Source organism: Seriola lalandi, unplaced genomic scaffold (assembly GCF_002814215.2).
Source record: "Seriola lalandi dorsalis isolate HSWRI2012SDOR001 ecotype SW California unplaced genomic scaffold, Sedor1 jcf7180002054885, whole genome shotgun sequence".
In the NCBI taxonomy this organism is placed as follows: Eukaryota; Metazoa; Chordata; class Actinopteri; order Carangiformes; family Carangidae; genus Seriola; species Seriola lalandi.
In genome coordinates, this window is record NW_019525437.1 from 5,032,097 (window position 1) to 5,050,496 (window position 18,400).

Consider the following 18,400-nt stretch of genomic DNA (forward strand, 5'->3'; position numbering starts at 1 on the left):
AAAAAAGGCACAGGGTTACATAAATACACAAATATTATTTAGTCGCAGGTAACAGGGAAAAAGTTTCTTTAATTTTCAAAAGCTTTTTGTTGTTTAATAAACCGAGAGATTTGATTAAAGAATTTAGTTCGAGGAGAAAAGGGGACAATTTAGGAGTTGATTTGGCAAATTTCTGTTTGTGGATAAAGAATTTAGCATTTAGAATTATGAAGTTAATTAGATATTCAAGAGCCCCATCTTGTGGATTATCACAGTAACGAATAATATCTTTAAGGTTGAAAGAGTAGAGAGAGTTAGCAGCTTCAAAAATGATTTAAATGACAGTTATTTGTCGTCAGAGTCGACTTAAACTAACCCTGTCATCTAAATACACTCATTTTTTTTCCAGATCAAGCTTTTTATTTTCCTGCTTCCTCTGTAAATAACGTTTTTTTCCAAACACTGCAACCCTATAGGCTGACGGCAGACAGCCTGTCCAATCAGAATGAAGCAGAGCTGCAGCGTCGCCTGGCGGAGCGGCAGGAGGAGATCAGCCACATGCAGGAAATCCTGGAAACCAAAGTTCAGCTGCTACAAGAGGTAGAAACACATAAACACTCAGTCATGGGCTTCATGGTGCTGACACTACAAAAATGTAGAAATGGTAAAAACCCTCTGAACAGGTTTGCAGTGACTTGTTGTCAGTCACACGGTCAGCAGCTCTTTGTCGCGTGTGTGTGTGTGTGTGTGTTGCGTTCAGGAGGCCGAGCTGGCCCGAGGCGAGGCCGAGAGGATGGCCGAGCTGGCGGACTCTGAGTCTCAGCGATGTCTGGCTCTGGAGAGAGAGATGGTGGAGAGGATGGAGGAGAGCGGAGGCTCAGCTGGACTGTTTACCCAGCAGGTCCTGGCCGATAAAGACAGGTGAGTCGCACTTACACATTTGAAGATTTACTGGTTTCTCTCTGTCTCATATCGTCGTCAGTTGAATGTGTCTGTGTTGACTTCTGGACGAAAGATAAGAAATCTGAAGTCCTCACCTCGGTCACTGGTCCCAGCAGCTCTGTTGGCTCTGATACTGCTGGTGACACTGCTATCACTGACCTTGTCAAACAGTCTCATGCCTGGAACAAAGAGCCAGAGCTCTGACCTACATACAGTAACTGAGCACAACAGTGAGTCTGGGCCAGATATGTGACTTCTCTCTCTCTCTCTCTCTCTCTCTCTCTCTCTCTTGCTCGCTCTCTCAGGGTGATCGAGGAGCTGACGCAGGAGAAACATTCACTGGGTCTCCGGGTCGAGGAGCTCGAGGTCAAAGTTCACAGCCTTTCCTCTTCTCTAAAGAAGAAAGATCGGGCAGCTGAGGTACTTTTTTCCCCGTCCACACCTCTTTTGCATACAACACATAGCAAACAATATAATAATGATATACGATAAAATGATTCTCTAAAAATGAAGAATTAGTCCTGATGAAGCTCAAATTAAATGTTTCATTTTGTCTTTATAGATATTAGGATATGTGCGACATAAATCTTGTCATTTACCCATGTGCAAAGGGGCTGCAGCCCAGAATCTATGTCTTCTTGGGCTGGACAGAAGCTCAATGTGGTCTTATGTCCATGTTGGTTCTGGAGTTAGTCCTGATTAGTCCTGATCTTCACCTGTAAGAGCAACAAAACCTGTAAAGGGGGAAAATCTAGTGCCACAAAAGAGCTGAATGGAAACAGATAAAATCAACGCCAGAGTTATTCTTGGTTCTCTGGTTAAGACCTCAAATCCAGGCTCTGAACGTGACCCTCGTCAGGTGAGCCAGGTGCAGGCTAAATTCCTCTCCCTCCTCCCCCCTCCTTCCTCTTCTCCCATCACTCTATTCTAAGTGTTCTGGCTCAAACCCCAGACAGGCTGAGAGACTGAGATATCAACCCGTTTTTACATCCACATGTGGGTCAGTGGAACTTTGGCAGAGCAGAAGAGCTGCACGCCACCGTGAAGATAAAAACACATGCACGTTATGGCTGACGAGAATATCTCTGCAGGGTTGGAATGAGGATTACTGTCAGTGTAACAGCAGCACTGAGTTTTTAATAAACACTGTACTTGCTACTTGATACAGTTGCTGATATGTATGTGGTCCAGACATCATCAGTGAATAATGAGGCAGGATGGGATTTGATCTGCCTCATATCACATTCAACTTGTTCATTTCAGTTTCAGTCCCGTAAGAGCCTCACAGCTGATTTTAGACTGTGTATGTTTCTCCCCACAGAGTCAGGATGAGCGCAGAGTCAACGCACAGATGCAGGTAAGAAGAAGGTTCAGTCATCACTGTGTGAGTGAGAGCTCTGTTTGTCATGCAGGCGCGGTTCAGTGTGTGTTGGACTCTCACAGCGACACATTTACTGATTGTCTGCTTGTTTTTGTTGGTGATCAGTTCACTACGACTCACTCACAGGGACGTAGCTCCACCTAGTGTCGCCTAACCTGCACTGCACACACAGTATGAGTGAGGCAGTATTTTACATAACTACGAACATATCAGAGTTTTTTTTGTTGTTTTTTTGTTTTTTTACTTTTATTTGTAATTTGGTGTTTCCCTAATTTGGCACTGCTGCTTTTATTTTCCTATCATAATTATTATTATTATTTTTATTATTATTTTCCTATTATTATTTCCTATTTCCCATTTTCCCTAATTTTCCTTTTAGGGGGGAAATGGGGGGGAAACATAATCCTCAGGCCATTACAATGTTTGGTGATTTTCATACTTATTTTTCATAAAGTACAATTTAATGTCATTGCAAACAGAGAGTCTGGTAATTCAGCTTGCTAAGCTAAATTAAGTATTAACCACAGCACATTACCTTCTAATAGAGTCGCTCCCCTCTCTGTCTTATTCCCTGGCCTACAGGCCTACACTGTCTTCAGCTGCTGACTTGTACATACATATGAATCAACAGACCTGGTCTCAGCCACTTTTCCACAGTAACCAGAAGGATGCATTTAATCATTTGTCCCATCAGCACAGCGGCTGTCCTGCCCTCTCATTACCCCCGCGTCTGATGTGTTGCTCCTTCTAATATAAGGTCAGCGATCAGAGACTCGGGGTCAGTGCTCAGTCAGCTCACATGTACAGTACAGTCCTGCTAATTTAGCCTCAGTTCCCTCACTGACGCCAGTTACAATTATAATCAGCTCTCTGTCTGCCGGCTGCTCCACACAGACTCGTTTCATGGGACGGCTGCAGCCTCCACAGAGTAGATCAGTTGTTTACTTGGCAAAGCAACAAGTGAGACATTTAAGGGGGGGGGGGGTATCAGTGGAGACACCTCTTCTGTCTACGTCCACATCAATCCCCCCGCTGTCACACTCTGGTATTTCTGCCACTTTGAGGAAAGTAAACATTGGGTGCAGTCTGTCAGCAGTGTTTGGCACTTCATCTCTGATTAGGATTAATTGATTTTTGATTGCGTGCTTCATTCCAGCCGATCAGTGTTTTGCTATCGTGTCTCCAGGGGCTTGTAGGGGGTGACGAATGTGGACACAGTCCGGGTCCACACACACACACACACACACACACACACACACAGATAGACAGAGAGAGGAAAACAAATCACATATGAGACCTTTCATGTCAACAACACACCCAGCCTGCTGCGATAATAAAAGATGGATGAACACCAGTGTATCTGTGAGTCTGTGGGAAAAAGCTCCAGAGAGTGTCTGTTGGAAGTGACATCAGCTTTTTAAGAGCACAGTCCTGCTGCTGCTCGACGAGGGCGACGTGTGATTCACTGACACTAATTCCAGGGAAATGAGAGCCTGCTCCCCTCCCACCCCCCTCCTCTGTGTGACATGCATGCGAGGGCTGCACGGGGCCCCAGGGCCCCTGGGAAAGGCATGAACTCATTCCACGCTGACAATTTAGAGAATTTAATGAACCTGATGGAAAACACTCAGAACTGTTTTTTTTCCTGTAGTTCACACCCTGTACACAGACAAAGAGAGTTACACTGACACAAAGCAGCTTCACGGAAATAGAGAGATTGTTATATTTTGAATTTAACCAGTCCTCACAAAATGTTTTGACACTAAGGAAAGATTAATCAGCTGTTTCTGCCCACTGAATATCAGCAATTTGATGAGAATTAAGCAGACACAATATACATTACAGGTACATATATACAGTATATACAGTACACACCTGTGACCAACAAGTATCCAATGCAAATGTACAAAACAAATTAAATTAGAAAAAAGAAAAGAAAAGAAAAAAGAAAAAAAGGTTTCATTCAATTAAATCTAGGGATGATAAAAGTTGTTTTAAAAAAAAAACCTTATTAAACTGATCATTTTGAAACTGATTTTCAGACCTAATTTGTGTCTTAAAGTCACAACCCATGTGGCAAATGTAAATGTAGATACTAATAATAACAACTTTATTTATATAGCACTTTTCAAAACAGAGTTGCAAAGTGCTGTGCATACCCAAAAACAAAACAAAGCAATAAAAGACACAGATAAGAGAGGCAATTAGGAAGACAAGTATAACAGGGACAATTACAAATACGCGTGTTAAAACGATTAAATCAATAAAAGAAACAAAAGAAAATAAAAGTAAAAGTAAAAACCAAAGATAAAAGCATTGAAATCAAGAATTAAACGCTGCTTACAAGTATGTTTAGTAAATTGGGGCAACGACTCAGCAGCTCCACCGACAAACCTGCTGTCACTCCCAAAATGACTGATGGGTCCTTTAATTTGTTAAGTTCAGAATGATTTTGTTTGTTTTCATAGAAAATAGTCAGTGAGTGACCTGTCAAAGGGCAGGGCTCAGAGACCCTCCTATTCCCAGTAAAATGGTTCAGTCGAGGCGACTGCAAGAGGTCTCACTCCTACAGTGATATCAGCAACCGGAAATTTAAATCTAAAAATTATCTTTATTTAAAAAAATTAAAAAAAAAAGATTAGAAACCTGAGCGTGTTCTCAATAAAGTTCCACAGTAGTTTACAAGATGGGCATCACCCACTGTTAAATGTCCAATGACAACATGTTCACGTCACGCTTTAGTTTCAACTACAAATATTAAGACCTCATAAATATAAGACCTCATGGGTCATAATGAACCATAATAGAAATAAGACTACATTTGGCATCCATATATTCTGTGTGTTTCATACACTTTTGTCCTCTTTTAAGGATTGCTGATTTCAATGAATCATTGGGATAATTAATAAGAAAGTTAATAACACTTTTACACACTTATGGTGACTTAAATGATCAAACCTATTAGACCGTTTTTATGGTTTTAGACACATGATATTTGCTGCTTGAGCTGCTTTCAGTGGATCCTTGTAGTCCAATCACTTGGAGTTAAAAGTTAAAACTGCACTATTGTGGGAGTGAGGCATCTTCTCGCACGTAGAGGATCTTGGTTTCTGTCAACGTTGCCTCGTTGTCTGAAAGCGGGTGGACGTCTGACAGCCTCTCCCTCCATCCTCCGCTGGTGAAGCCGCCGCCGGTGGACAGAGACCGGGGCGGAGACACGGACACATTCCGGTGAATCTACAAACATCCGAACCGTCGACGAGTAAAAAGCGGCTGTTGTGTTTTTTTCCATGTTCGTGTCGGATTGTAACGGGGGAGCAGCAGCTGCAGCGGGGAGATGCTGTCATGTAAATAGACGTCATTGATTTAAAAGCCTGGAAGTAAAGCGGTGACATCAGCTGCTGATCGTTTCTGCACCGGAATCACTGAAGACAAAAACGACTGGGATTTTTTTTTTTAAAAAACAAAAACGGGATCGAACTGGCAACACATGCCCACAGTGTTACCACCAAGGAAGTGAAAATGTAACCCGTGACAGAGAGATCCTCTCACATCCGCTCTGCGGGGAAATCTGTTTCACTGCTGATCGCGATGAAATGTCAGTGTGAACCGACGAGATTTGCTTCTTCATCTGATCTCCATCATCAACTGACCCAGTTTTACTTCTTCTGATCAAAGCTGAATATTCTCTGCAGTGATTCATTGCATCATCAAATCTCACTTTATGCCCAGATATCAGTTTAAGGCAATTTAATTAAAGCCTCCAAAATGTGCAGCAGAAATAAACGTGCATATCTTAAACGTTTAATTTGAATTTAACCTCAAATTTAAGATTAAAGCATCACTGTGCAAAACCTGTAATGACAAGGAACTGCGAACTGTTGGACTACACCTGTGCAAAAATCCAACCAAAGAAATCACCGCTTTAAAGTTACTCTGACCAGCTGTGATTTCATCCTCCAGCCTAAAGAAACTCACACCTCTTACATGCTACCAAAGACTTTTAAAGCGCCCCTGTGTCACTGAGAGATACTCTGCTACCACGTGCTGTTGTGATGCTGGACGTGGTGAAGATGAAGGAGGCCTGCAGGATCTGCGCCCGCGAGCTCTGCGGCAACCAACGCCGATGGATTTTCCACCCGGCGGCCAAGCTCAACCTGCAGGTGCTGCTGTCCCACGCTCTGGGCCACGAGCTGACCCGGGACGGCCGCGGGGAGTTCGCCTGCTCCAAGTGCACCTTTATGCTGGACCGCATGTACCGCTTCGACACGGTGATCGCCCGAGTGGAGGCCCTGTCTCTGGAGCGCCTCCACAAGCTGCTGCTAGAGAAAGATCGGCTGAGGCAGTGCATCGGAGGCCTGTACCGGAAGAACAATGCAGAGGATGGGAACGCGGCTCCGGCCGGGTCCAGTGTGGAGGTTGTTGGGACAGACGTGGGGTCTGAAGACTCCCCTGTGGTGGATCTGTCAGCCCTGCAGGATGTGAGATACTCTGATATGATCCAGGATGATCTGACTTACTCTGTGTATGAATCATGGGCTGATAAGGAAGACCCCGCCCTGGACCAGCACCACCAACACCACCAACACCACCAACACCACCATGTCCACCACTGCCCAGGAGGAGACTCCCTTTCTGGCCAGAAGCCAAGGAGGTGCAGGGGTTGTGCGGCCCTCCGTGTAGCAGATTCTGACTACGAGGCGGTGTGTAAGGTGCCTCGCAGGGTTGGGCGAAGGAGCACGTCCTGCGGCCCGTCTACTCGCTACTCAGCCAGTGCTCAGGGGGTGGAGGACCCCACCAGAGCCTCTGGAGGGTCTGAAGCTACAACCATTGCCTTTGAGTCCCCTTCAGCTGATTTGGACACTGATAAGACCATGTGTGACCAGACGAGTCCCAGCCCAGCGTCTTCTGTAGAATCTCTGGACACCGCCGTGGACATGAGTTGTCCTCCTGCAAATCACAAAGAGAGGGAAGAAACTGAACCAGAGAAAGATCCAGAGGATGCTCCAGTGAGAAGGGAAACTCCATGGGACAAACCCCCAAGCGAGATCTCCCTCTCTGGGGTTGAGATGATGCTGAGCCTCCTGAGGGGCTGGGAGTACCGGCCAGTGAAGCCTCGAAGGGGCAGCAAACTCCCAGTTCTGGTCAAAGCCAAGCTGGAACAAGGCCTTTCGCTGGCCCTGTCCATCCCGCTGAGGTCACCCAGTGGGGGGGCAGCAGACATTGAACTGTACCACCCCCACCAGCCTATACCGGAGGTGGTGACCCCGTGTCCACAGCAGGACCTGCAGGTGGAGCTGGCAGAGATGGAGGAGCAGTGGCTGGATGATTATGTTCAGTGCAGGCCTTTCCGCTTCCAGCAGGTAGTTGACCAGCCGCAGTGCAGCTGCGGTCGTGCTGCTCAGACTGTAGAAACAGCTGTAAATACCAAGTCTGAGGAAACTTAACGATGTCATTGGGGCTAACCTCAGTTTAAGACTAAAGATTTTAACAGAAACTCTGCATTACAAACCTGAGGTGTGGAGGCTGAAAGATGTGTTTTTTAACCAGAACACAAAAAAAGGGGAAAAACGGGTGAAGAAAAATTAATCAGGCAAAAATTGTTATATTGCTATATAAATCTAAATTACAGTGCAAATAACCTGTAGTAATTCTTGATGATTTAAAGTGACACTGATCTTAACTCGTTATGACGTTATCAGAAGCAACACAAAGGCACAAATTTCACATTTACAGCACAGCAGAATCTGACGTAGGCTCAGTCCACACCACAACCACTTCTTAAGAAGGTCGACCAACTGATTCCCTGCTTGTGTGCGTCTGCCGTCCAGACTCGAAGCAGTTCAAACCTCCCTGGATTTTCTGTCTTACTCATCTCCTTCACCGCTGACAAAGCTGAACACACTCAGCCTAGCGTCTTGATTACCCTCTCGAGGGGGGGGGGCATAAATACCCTTCCTCATTGGTATCCTAGCAACGCTTCCGTTTCCATGGGAACAGTCTCCAAGCGCTGCAGCGGTCAGCCCCTCGTGTGAAGGCTCTGCCCTGAGTCTGATCCAGCTTCATAACTAGTCTATTGTTATGTTAATGATTAGTTTGAATGTGGCTGACTGTGCCAGGAGCGGAGCTCGGCTCTGTCACAGTCTATTACAAGGAAATATACCAGCATGTACAATGGACCTCTCACTGGTATGAAAGTTACACTCATGCCATTCATACTCTGAGAAAGACTCAACAGTGTTTAAAAGCAGATTCTTGACTTTTCTCTGACTGCTGACCCGAGGTCTGTTTCGTGATTTGGCAACAGTAGAAAATTAGTGTGTGTAATTAGTCTGCACTGTGGCAAGGCAATTTGTTTGTATAGCACATTATCATACACAGGTCATAAATGTGCTTGAAAGAAAATAAAAGACGCATAAAAATAGAGTTTAGAAACATAATAAGAAAACTACGGTGGCCCTGAGAGCTCAACGCACTGCAGAAAAAACACATGCAAAGAGAGTGATGAACCTGGCTGGGACGCATTTGTTGTTCAATGCTTTTAACTTCAAAAGTCTCAATTAAGCATTGAACAACAAGTGAGTCCCAGCCAGGTTCATCAGAGAGAGAGAGAGAGACGGCTGCTGCAGTTAGACTACGCCTTCATGGTACGCGCTCTACCAGGTGTTAAGTTGCAGTGCGCTGAGCTCTCCGGGCCACCGTAGAAAACGATATGAAAACACTGATTATAAAACAGATTATATCTAATTAAAGTGTGATGACAGGTTAATTGCATGTCATCTCCTGCTCATCTACTGCTTGAGCTCACGTTAAGTTCATACTACAGTGGTCGACATCAACACTATAAAACACAACAAGTTGTATCTGCATGAATGTAGAGTTTTAGTTTTAGTTTATTTATTTATTTGATAGAGACAATGCAACATAGTTTCAAAACAGGGCGTGAAACTAATGTGTTGCACAAAGAGTTTATAGCTGTTGCTAATTCTCGACTCCTGTCCCTGGTTGGGCTTTTACCTGTATAATGTAATTAAAACAGACAACAGCAAAAACATAATATAATATCCTACAATTAGCTACAAATATACAGATGTACAGTCTAAAAAGAGACAACAACAGCACAACGAGCTACAAACAGTCAATTAACAATATGTAGTTACCTAGAAATGAGTGCAGCTCTGCTTTGCTTTCAGCAGCAGTTAACCTTTGTTGCAAAGCAGGTTATATCTGGAGTTAATCTGATTTCAGTCGATGATGTTCCAGAGTCGACAGGACTTTATGGAGGAAGCTGATATCCAAGCTGTCCAAATTTAGTTTCACCATTCGTTGCCATTCACCACGCTCCTAGTTACTCGGTTACTGTCTTGTCTATGGATATATCTGGAGAGAGACTCTGGGGCTGAACTATTGATACATTCATAAAGTAATTTGAGAAAGCAAAGATGAATAAAGCTCTCAAAACTAATTAGATTGTATCTTTTCAGGACGTGACGGTGATGTGATGCCATCGGACAGGCTTTTTGTCCATTTGCTCTTGATTGATTTTACAGGCCCCACCGTTTTTATTAATGATGTCCTTGAAAGGCTGTAAATTCTGAGCAAGGAAACTAATGACAGGGAAAAGACTGTTCCGCTGGTGCACGTCCAGACCAGTCCTCCAGATAAGCACACACTCCAACAAATGGGGAGAATCAAATTTCCAGTAATGCATGAATATTTCCTCGGGTAGTTTTCTCAAGGGAAATCATCTCAAATCAACAACTGCTTTCTATGCTGTGTAAAGTGGCCGAACTCATCTCCTGATTTCCTCTTAAAAACCCAAATACATGAGCTGGAATTACTAAGTTAAAAACTTTTTCTATTTCCTTATAATTAGCGCTAAATTGCCCAGAACCTTTCAGGACACTAACGAGGGGATTATTTGGAAGTTATGGGATCCATAAAATAAAACATTAGCTCTTATTTCTTTTATACGTCTCCTTCGCTGCTCGTTAATTTGACCCTCTGAGGTTCTGGGATCGCGGCTGAAACAGCTGTAGAAGAGGCTGCACATTCGACTAATAACGTCCCATAGGGCCAGACTTACATCATGTCGTTACACGGGTCCCATAAAAACAAAAACAAGGAAGTCAACAGCACGCTGCCGTGGCAACAGCCGCTTCCCCAGGAAGTCATCCAACAGTGAGCTGACATCACTTTCCACTTTCACACAATCGTCCACACAGACAGCTGCGAGGACGACACACTGTGTATCTGTGTATCTGCAGCTGCAACTGTAAACCACTGATTAATCCGCCAACTGTTGTTTCGATTAGTCATTTCATTGTTTTGGCTTTTTGATCAAAATTTTTCCAAACTTTTATTTAAGGATTTTGCCAAAACCCCTGTATAATTTACCTGCACTGACATGACGCGACCCCTCCTGTGTGTTGCAGCGGCTGATTGACGAGCAGCAGGGTCAGCTGAGTCACTATGAGAGTGCTGCAGGCCAGTGTGTCGGTGAACTGCAGAAGGCCCAGGACCAGGTCCGCTCGCTGCAGGCCAAGATCCGAGAGAGTGAGACCAGGAACCAGGTACAAACACATCAGCCCCCCCCCCTTCCACCCACAGTCTTAAACGTCATCCATCTGCATCTTTTGAATCAAAGCAGAACAATTGAATCCAGATTTAGTGTGTCAAGTGTGTGTTTCAAGTGTGTTTGTGTATGTGTGTGTGTGTGTGTGTGTGTGTGTGTGTAGAAGCTGCAGGAGCACCTCGGTGAGATGGAGCTGGAACTGCGGTCGACCCGAGAGGAAGCCCAGCGGCAGGAGCGAAACATCCAGAACATCAGTGATAACGTCAGCTCCAAGGAGGCAGAGGTAGAGAGGGGTGGATGGATGGATGGGTTGATAAGGAGATAAGAGAGGAGGGGCGGATAAAGGAGGTCAAGGAGGAACCAGAGACAGGAAGGAATAAATTTAGACATGGGATGAAAAGATCGAACACAGCAGGGAACGGAAGGAAACTGGAGGAGGACTGAAATCTGAAAATTAAAAGGATGCACAGTTTCAGACTTGAACAGTGGTGTGTGTGTGTGTGTGTGTGTGTGTGTGTGTGTGTGTGTGTGCGCGCGCAGGCTTCAGAGCTGTACAGTGTGATTGAGGAGCAGAACAAGATGCTGTGTTCGCTCAAAGAGCTCGCCAACCGCAACCAGCTGCAGCAGCTGCAGGTTTGTCCTCCACAACTGACAAGGTCTGACTCCTAAGTGGAGCTCTCTCACATCGCTCACAACTTGATTTCTCTGTCCTCTCCTCTTCCTCCCTCTCGGGGGGTTCGTCCCGCAGGTGTCAGGGGCGGAGAGTCTTCGAGGTCAGGGTGAAGTTCTGGCTCTGCAGGCCTCTCTCTTCCAGGCTCAGCTGGAGCTGCAGGCCGGCCAGCGGGCGCAGCGGCAGGCGGCCAGAGCGCAGGAGGACCTGAGCCGCGCCCTGCAGAGGCTGGAGAACGATCTGCAGGGGGCGCTGCAGCACAGGAGGGAGACGGAGAGGCACAACCAGGTGAGAGAAGCAAAGGATCGCCATCTCTCCGCTCGGCTCTTCGTACCTCTATGCTGACGTGTATGTGATGTTGGTGTGTGTTTGTGTGTGACGTTCAGGAGCTGCAGCTGGCTCTGGAGAACGCTCGATCGGCCATGCAAGAGAGAGAGGAGCAGCTGAGAATGGATGAGGAAGAGAAAGAGAGGGAGAAGGAGGAGAGAGAGAAGACCATCAGGGAGCTGAAGACGTCGCTGCAGACCAAAGAACAGCTGGTGGAGGTCAGACTCACTCCAACACACCGCGTACAGTAAACACAGATCTACACCAAACATCTATTAGTTTTGTCACATCACAGGCACACAAACCACAAATCCAAACATGCTGCAAACATAGCTGAGAGTGGAGCAAGCTGCAGTTCCTCTAATCACCTCTAGATGCTCCGAGAAAACTCAACTCAGACTCACTTTGAGATCCCTGCTCCTCGTGTCAGCCTGTCTCATTTAGCCGAGTAAATCTGGATTTTTCTGTCGTCCAATCAGGACTACTGTGAGCTGCTGGAGGATCCGAAGGAGAAGAGAGACTCTCTGCTTCAGAAACTCCGCCAGCGCATCAAGGAGCGAGACCGAGCTCTGGAGGTAAAACAAACACACGCGCCCACGGACACTTCAGCTGTTGTTCAGTAACGTATATTGATGAACATTTTACTTTTATTGTGTTGAATAATAATGTTTTTTGTTTTTTTTTGCCACACTTTGTTGACCTGATAGCTGAGATTGATTACCAGCCGTCCGAACCAAAACTGTGATGATTGACACTTTTTTTTTGGTCGTTCTGCAGCGAGCGGTGGATGAAAAGTTCCGCTGTGTGGAGGAGAAAGAGGGGGAGACTCGTCGGCTTCAGCTGCTGCTCAGAGAGAAGGAGAGAGACCTGGAGAGGCAGCGCTGCGTCCTGGCCAACAACGAGGAGACCATCACTGTAAGAGCACACGCACACACACACACACACACACACACACACACACACTAATATATTATGACTGATAATACAACCAATTAACCTCCTAGATCTGTTGACTGCTCCTAACACTCACTCTGTGTGTGTGTGTGTGTGTGTGTGTGTGTGTGTGTGTGTGTGTGTGTTTGTGTGTGTGTGTGTGTCAGAGCCTGGAGGTGCTGGTGCGAGGGAAAGCTCTGGAGCTGGAGCAGGTGGGCGACGCCTGGAAGAACATTCAGCGTCAGCAGCAGGAGAGCGAGGAGAGGCAGAGCCGCGTGCTGAGAGAGAGGGACGCCATCATCAGCCAGCTGCAGGCGGCGCTGTACACTCGCTCACAGGAGGCACAGGTACAGAGGGGGCGGGAACAAACGGGAAGTACGTTAACTAAAACATTAATATCAGTTATAAGTTAATAATATCATCAGCCAGTGATGTGGGAGTATATCTCTGCACGTTTCTTCTTCTTCTCTCGGCTGCAGGATCTGCGCTGCTCCCTGCTGGCTCAGATCCAGACAGCTCCCAGCGACGTCCTGGAGGAGCTGAAAATCCGCCTCCAGCTCAAAGACCGCCTCTTCCAGGAAGTGCTCGCCGACCGGACCCGTCAGTCCCAGGAGCACCAGGACCAGGTCCAGGGTCTGCTCACAGCCATCAGCTCCAGGGACCAGTACATTCAGGTAGAGCAGAGGAGCTCAGTACAAACACTTAGACTCAGTAAAATAGTCACATATAGAAGAAATGACGATACTCTCCCACCAGGACTCTGCGGGCCGCCTCAGTGAGGTGATGACCGAGCAGACGTCCAGGCTCCAGGAGCTCCGCAGACAGCTGAGCTCTGGTCTCGGATCTAAGATCGACTCTGGAACAGACTCGGCCGTGGAGCTCCAGGCGGTGCAGGAGGAGCTGCGTCTGGCCCTGAGGAGGGAGAAGGAGAACCAGGAGCTGAGCAGGAGTCAGGCCGCCAGGCTGGACTCCCTGAGCAGGACGCTGCATGTGAAGGAGGAGCTCATCAGGGTCAGTGAGAGAGAGGGATCACCTACACTACAGTATAATGGCCAACATTGATAAGTCCAGACTCATGTCCCTGTGTGTGTGTCTGTGTGTGCGTGTTCCTGTGTACTACAGGACTTCCAGAGGCAGATGGTGGATCCTTCAGGCCTCCCACTGGTCGAGCGACTGACCCAGGAGGTTCAGGAGCTTAGGGAGAGCCTGGTCCAGCAGGAAGGTCTCCCAGCCAGAGGCCCCATCCTGGGCCGCGACAGGCCCAACAGCAGGCAGCCTGAGTTTGGAGGTGGGCATCAGAGAAGCATGGGACAGTATCTGTAACAGCGACTCCCCCAGCAGCCAGGAGCGGCGACTGTGCTGTGGGGGGGGGGTCCGGGTGGAGTGACTCACTGTGTTGGTGGTCTTTGAGCTAATTTACCATAAGTTTAACCCATGGGACTTTGTGGTGAAAATACTAACACTCAACGTTTTTTATTGTAACCAGTGGTGGAAGTGACGTTTGTCTTCTAAACTCTTCTCAAGATTATGCTTCTTAACACTGATGAAAGAAATGTGTGCTTCATTAATGAGACAGTCAGTTTTCATGAGATTATTCGACTCTTCTATACAGGACGGGAGCGGGATTTATTCTTTTATCTGGGCTGCCCTACGGTTCAATCTCCTCTCAGCCTTGACAAACTTAGAAGCACAAAGTCTCACATTTTATCTGTGCAAACTATTTTAGGATCCCAACATCATCACTGACATATTTTCTAACAGGAGTGCTGATGAGTAAAAGAAATTCTAAAAAAAAAAAAAAAAAAAAAGTAAATTGGTTTGGTATAATTCAGATTTTTTGATAATAAACTCTAAAGAGGCACTTTGCAGAAGAGACCAGGATCATGACTGTAATCAAAGGATAAGGCTTGTTGAGGGGTTCAGCCTTGAAGGAAGCATCAACCTACAACAACAACAACAACAACAACGTGATGGAGGCGCTAAAATGATAATAGAATAAAAAGTACACACAAAAAAATGAAATATTAATAATTCATTTCTTGATATCAATCAAAATGCAATTAGTTAAACTGGATTTTAGTCTGAAAAGTGAAGAATTAGTTTTGTTTTTTCATTAATTTTGAAAATTAACATTTTCAGTCATTTCTTGTTCAGCTCCTCAGTCCGGGCGTCGTCCTGAGTGACGGTCGGTTTAACCAGGAAGTGGCTGAAAATATTTTATTGAATAGCCTTGTTAATGTCTCAGTTCAGTTATTGTGACTTTGCACAATTTATGTTTTATATTTTGTCTTAAGGTCTATTTTGTATTATCAGTCATAATATATTAGTGTGTGTGTGTGTGTGGGTGTGTGTGTGTGTATGTGGGTGTGTATGTGGGTGTGGGTGCCTCTGCATGATCAGCAACATGAATGAGCCTGTTTCTGAACGCTGTAAAATGTTTGGCAGTTGAACGCAGCACACCTTTTTGTTTTACTGACCGATATGAAAATAGAAGCAGAGTCCACCTTGTTTTTATTGTTTTGATGCTGTGTACCTTGTTTACAGCTCGCATGTTTCAAATGTACATTTGCTTCTGTGACTTTATGAGACTCTGTGCAATTCACCAACCATCAGTTCCGTTATTCTGTGGTTCAATATTAATGAATATTAATACAATATAAAAGTCAATAGTCACACTGGAGCACAGTAAGTATGAATGTTTTTTCTTCTTCTTCCCATAAAACAGAAGAATGTAAAAAAAGGAAAAAAAAGTTTGTGTCTGCCTGAGAGGTTTTACCAACATTAAAACAAAGTTCATCCACATTTGTTGCTTTGCAGAGTACAGTACACTAAATAAACATGTAGCATCCTGCATGTATGATTTTAGGAGGGTTTCATGGTTCGTACAGTTGAAATAACTGTTTACTTGTATATTTTCACACTGCCGCCAAGTTGTTTTATTACTGTCCCCCCTCTATAGTGACGTCTTTATGGAAAATCTTTCTCCACTCCATGAATGAACACATATATTTACAGGATCAAGTCACTGAAAACAAACTCTTAACATAATTAGTGTACACTCAGAGAGCACAGACTTCCATGGAAACCAGTGTCAAACAACATAAACTAAACTTCAGAGAGAAAAATACAAACTCTGAGTGAATGATCCAGATCTGCCCCAAAATTGAATGGGCTCTTCCCTGGTCCATGACCCACCCCTCCACCATGTTCAGTGCAAATCGGTTCAGTAGTGTTTTTTATAATCCTGCAGACAAACAAACAAACAGACAGACAGACAGACAGAGGGGAAAACACAACCCTTCTCTCCTCGCCATGTGGATGTGTGTCTGACTGAAGCACCAAAACTACACAATTATGACATGACATACTTCACACTTCCCTCATGAGGTTATTTTTCAGTCTGCAGATTTACCAGAGCCAGAATGTTAGAGACAAGACGTTTTACTGGTCTCCTTAAGACTCGCATAATATTTATTCATTTAACATCGACCTTTAATTCATTATATTTGGTCTACATATGGTTACATATGGTCTGAATGGACAAAATTCTCCACACTGGTAGTAATATAATTCTGGTAAAGAAACATTAAATCCCCTTGTTTTATTCTAATTTATTTATTTATTGCCTAAAACAGTCACATATAAAATAAATATTCTGAAGAATATTTAAAAAACATATTTTTTTCTGTAACTGTAGAAAGAAAACATCTCCCAAAACTCACAGAGACAACCACATGAGGGTCACATGATTCAATAAAACAAAGTATGGATGTAGAAATTTATAAATGGGACACCTGTGATGCGAGTGAGAGGCAGCCGTTAATTCATTTCATCACATTTTCACTTTAAATCACGAAAAGTCAAGGCCAGGATTTACCTCACCATGGTTACCCATAATCCTGTTCTGGTTAAAGTCCTGGATGAGCCACCATTTTGTCCATAAAACCTTTTTATTGGCTTCATATCTTGGATTAAATCCCAGCCATGAATCGGTGTGTAAGAACGTGTAAATCGCTCGACACCGATCACAGAGTGTCAGTTCATTGTGTTGCAGGTTAAATTAGGTCACAGCGCAGTAATTAAACTGGGTGGTTAATAGATGCTAATAGATGCTGTTAATATGTCCATACAGTCAAACTCGTGTGGTCTAAAGATCAGCAGTGTAGCAGATGTTGTGTTAAAAATGACCAACATCATCATGAAAGTGAAGGATGTCAGTAAATCAGCTGGACCGTCTTGAGCAGCTGTTTCAGAGACAACCAGATGTTTTCTCAGTGACTCTCTGCTGACGGCTGCTGAACTGCACAAGGTCAAGAGTTGAACAGAAAACTGAACAGAAACGTAGAAGAATTTGTTCTAAGGTGAAAGTTCTTACTTTTTTCTTCCTTCTTCTTGTAGAACTGAGCACAGAGGAGGAAGACGAGGCCGACGATGAAGATCTCAACAGCGAGTACACAGAGAGTATCGATGAAGAGGAGACGACCACCCAGGTATAAACACAACTCACCTGAACATCTGGATAAGATCTGTTTGTTTCAGCCTGTTTGTACTGTGTTTGTGGTTTCCATAGGCGACATGTAAAATACTGAAGCAACATTATGTACAAGAATCTTTACCACTGTGCAGCTTTAAAAAAGAAAAAAAATCTTTGAATATAAATCTTGTCACCATTAGTTTAAGTTTGAAAAAATAAGACAATAAGACACTACAACAACTGTCTTTCTGCCAGCGTTCGTTTTTAAATGTTAACTTAAATGCTGTCCTTACCTCATAATACAGTAGTATCTGCTGTGTGGTACTTTTTCTGTTATGTAACAATTTGTTGTGCTTTTACTCTGAAATGTCTGTGTTGGGGAACAGCGTCTTTTAGAAATTGGTCTTTTATGTATGTAATAGTTCATACACATTATAGTGGGTTAGTTATTGTGAGTCATTATTTGCATGACAATAAAAGAACAATGAAAGACGAAACAACGAAAAGAGTAACCAGAATTAAAAATAAATAAATAAAATGAAAAATATCATAATATATACATATATAGTGACTGCTGTGTGCAGCTCAGGTCCATTTACACAAGCTCATATAAATCCATGAAAAACAAAAGCATTCAGTAACATAGCTGTGATTTTTCTCTGCTTGTATATCAAGTAAAAACTTTGACTGTGTGTCTGACCAGGGTTCTGCAGGTCCAGGAAAGGCTCTATCGCAGGACCTGCTGTTTGAAGGCCAGGGGCTGATGGAGGTCAAACAGCTGGTGGAGCAGAAGAGGGCAGTGGAGAGAGAGCTGGGAGAGCTGAAGGCTCAGCTGGAGAAGGCCGGCTTCTCCTCGCTCTCGCAGATGAGGTAAAAAAAAAAAACAAAGAAAAGATTTATTTATAGGACAAGGCTGCTGATGTTCTGTAGATTTTTCTGATTGTCAACAATCAAAAATTAATTTTCTCTCAGTCTCACATACACACACACACACTCACACACACACACATACACACACACACGCACACACACACACACACACACACACACACACACACACACACACACACACACACACTCTGTCCTGCTGCCAGAAATACTTACTAGAGCACCAAATGT

At 44.5% G+C, this 18,400-nt stretch overlaps 1 protein-coding gene across 4 annotated transcripts in view; it reads left to right on the forward strand.

Moving 5' to 3' along the window:
* The first annotated feature begins 5,441 nt into the window (after positions 1-5,441).
* pde4dip (phosphodiesterase 4D interacting protein) overlaps positions 5,442-18,400 on the forward strand; it is a 36,634-nt gene continuing 23,675 nt past the window's right edge. For all 4 annotated transcript variants that reach the window (XM_023428797.2, XM_023428800.2, XM_023428798.2 and 1 more), the window contains exons 1-14: positions 5,442-7,665; positions 10,738-10,875; positions 11,041-11,160; positions 11,418-11,510; positions 11,626-11,835; positions 11,934-12,092; positions 12,354-12,449; positions 12,652-12,789; positions 12,975-13,154; positions 13,287-13,481; positions 13,564-13,818; positions 13,930-14,095; positions 17,206-17,297; positions 17,985-18,151. In XM_023428797.2, coding sequence (XP_023284565.1) covers positions 6,358-7,665; positions 10,738-10,875; positions 11,041-11,160; positions 11,418-11,510; positions 11,626-11,835; positions 11,934-12,092; positions 12,354-12,449; positions 12,652-12,789; positions 12,975-13,154; positions 13,287-13,481; positions 13,564-13,818; positions 13,930-14,095; positions 17,206-17,297; positions 17,985-18,151 — 3,317 coding nt within the window. In that variant the 5' untranslated portion in view covers positions 5,442-6,357. The remainder of the gene's footprint in view (positions 7,666-10,737; positions 10,876-11,040; positions 11,161-11,417; positions 11,511-11,625; positions 11,836-11,933; positions 12,093-12,353; positions 12,450-12,651; positions 12,790-12,974; positions 13,155-13,286; positions 13,482-13,563; positions 13,819-13,929; positions 14,096-17,205; positions 17,298-17,984; positions 18,152-18,400) is intronic.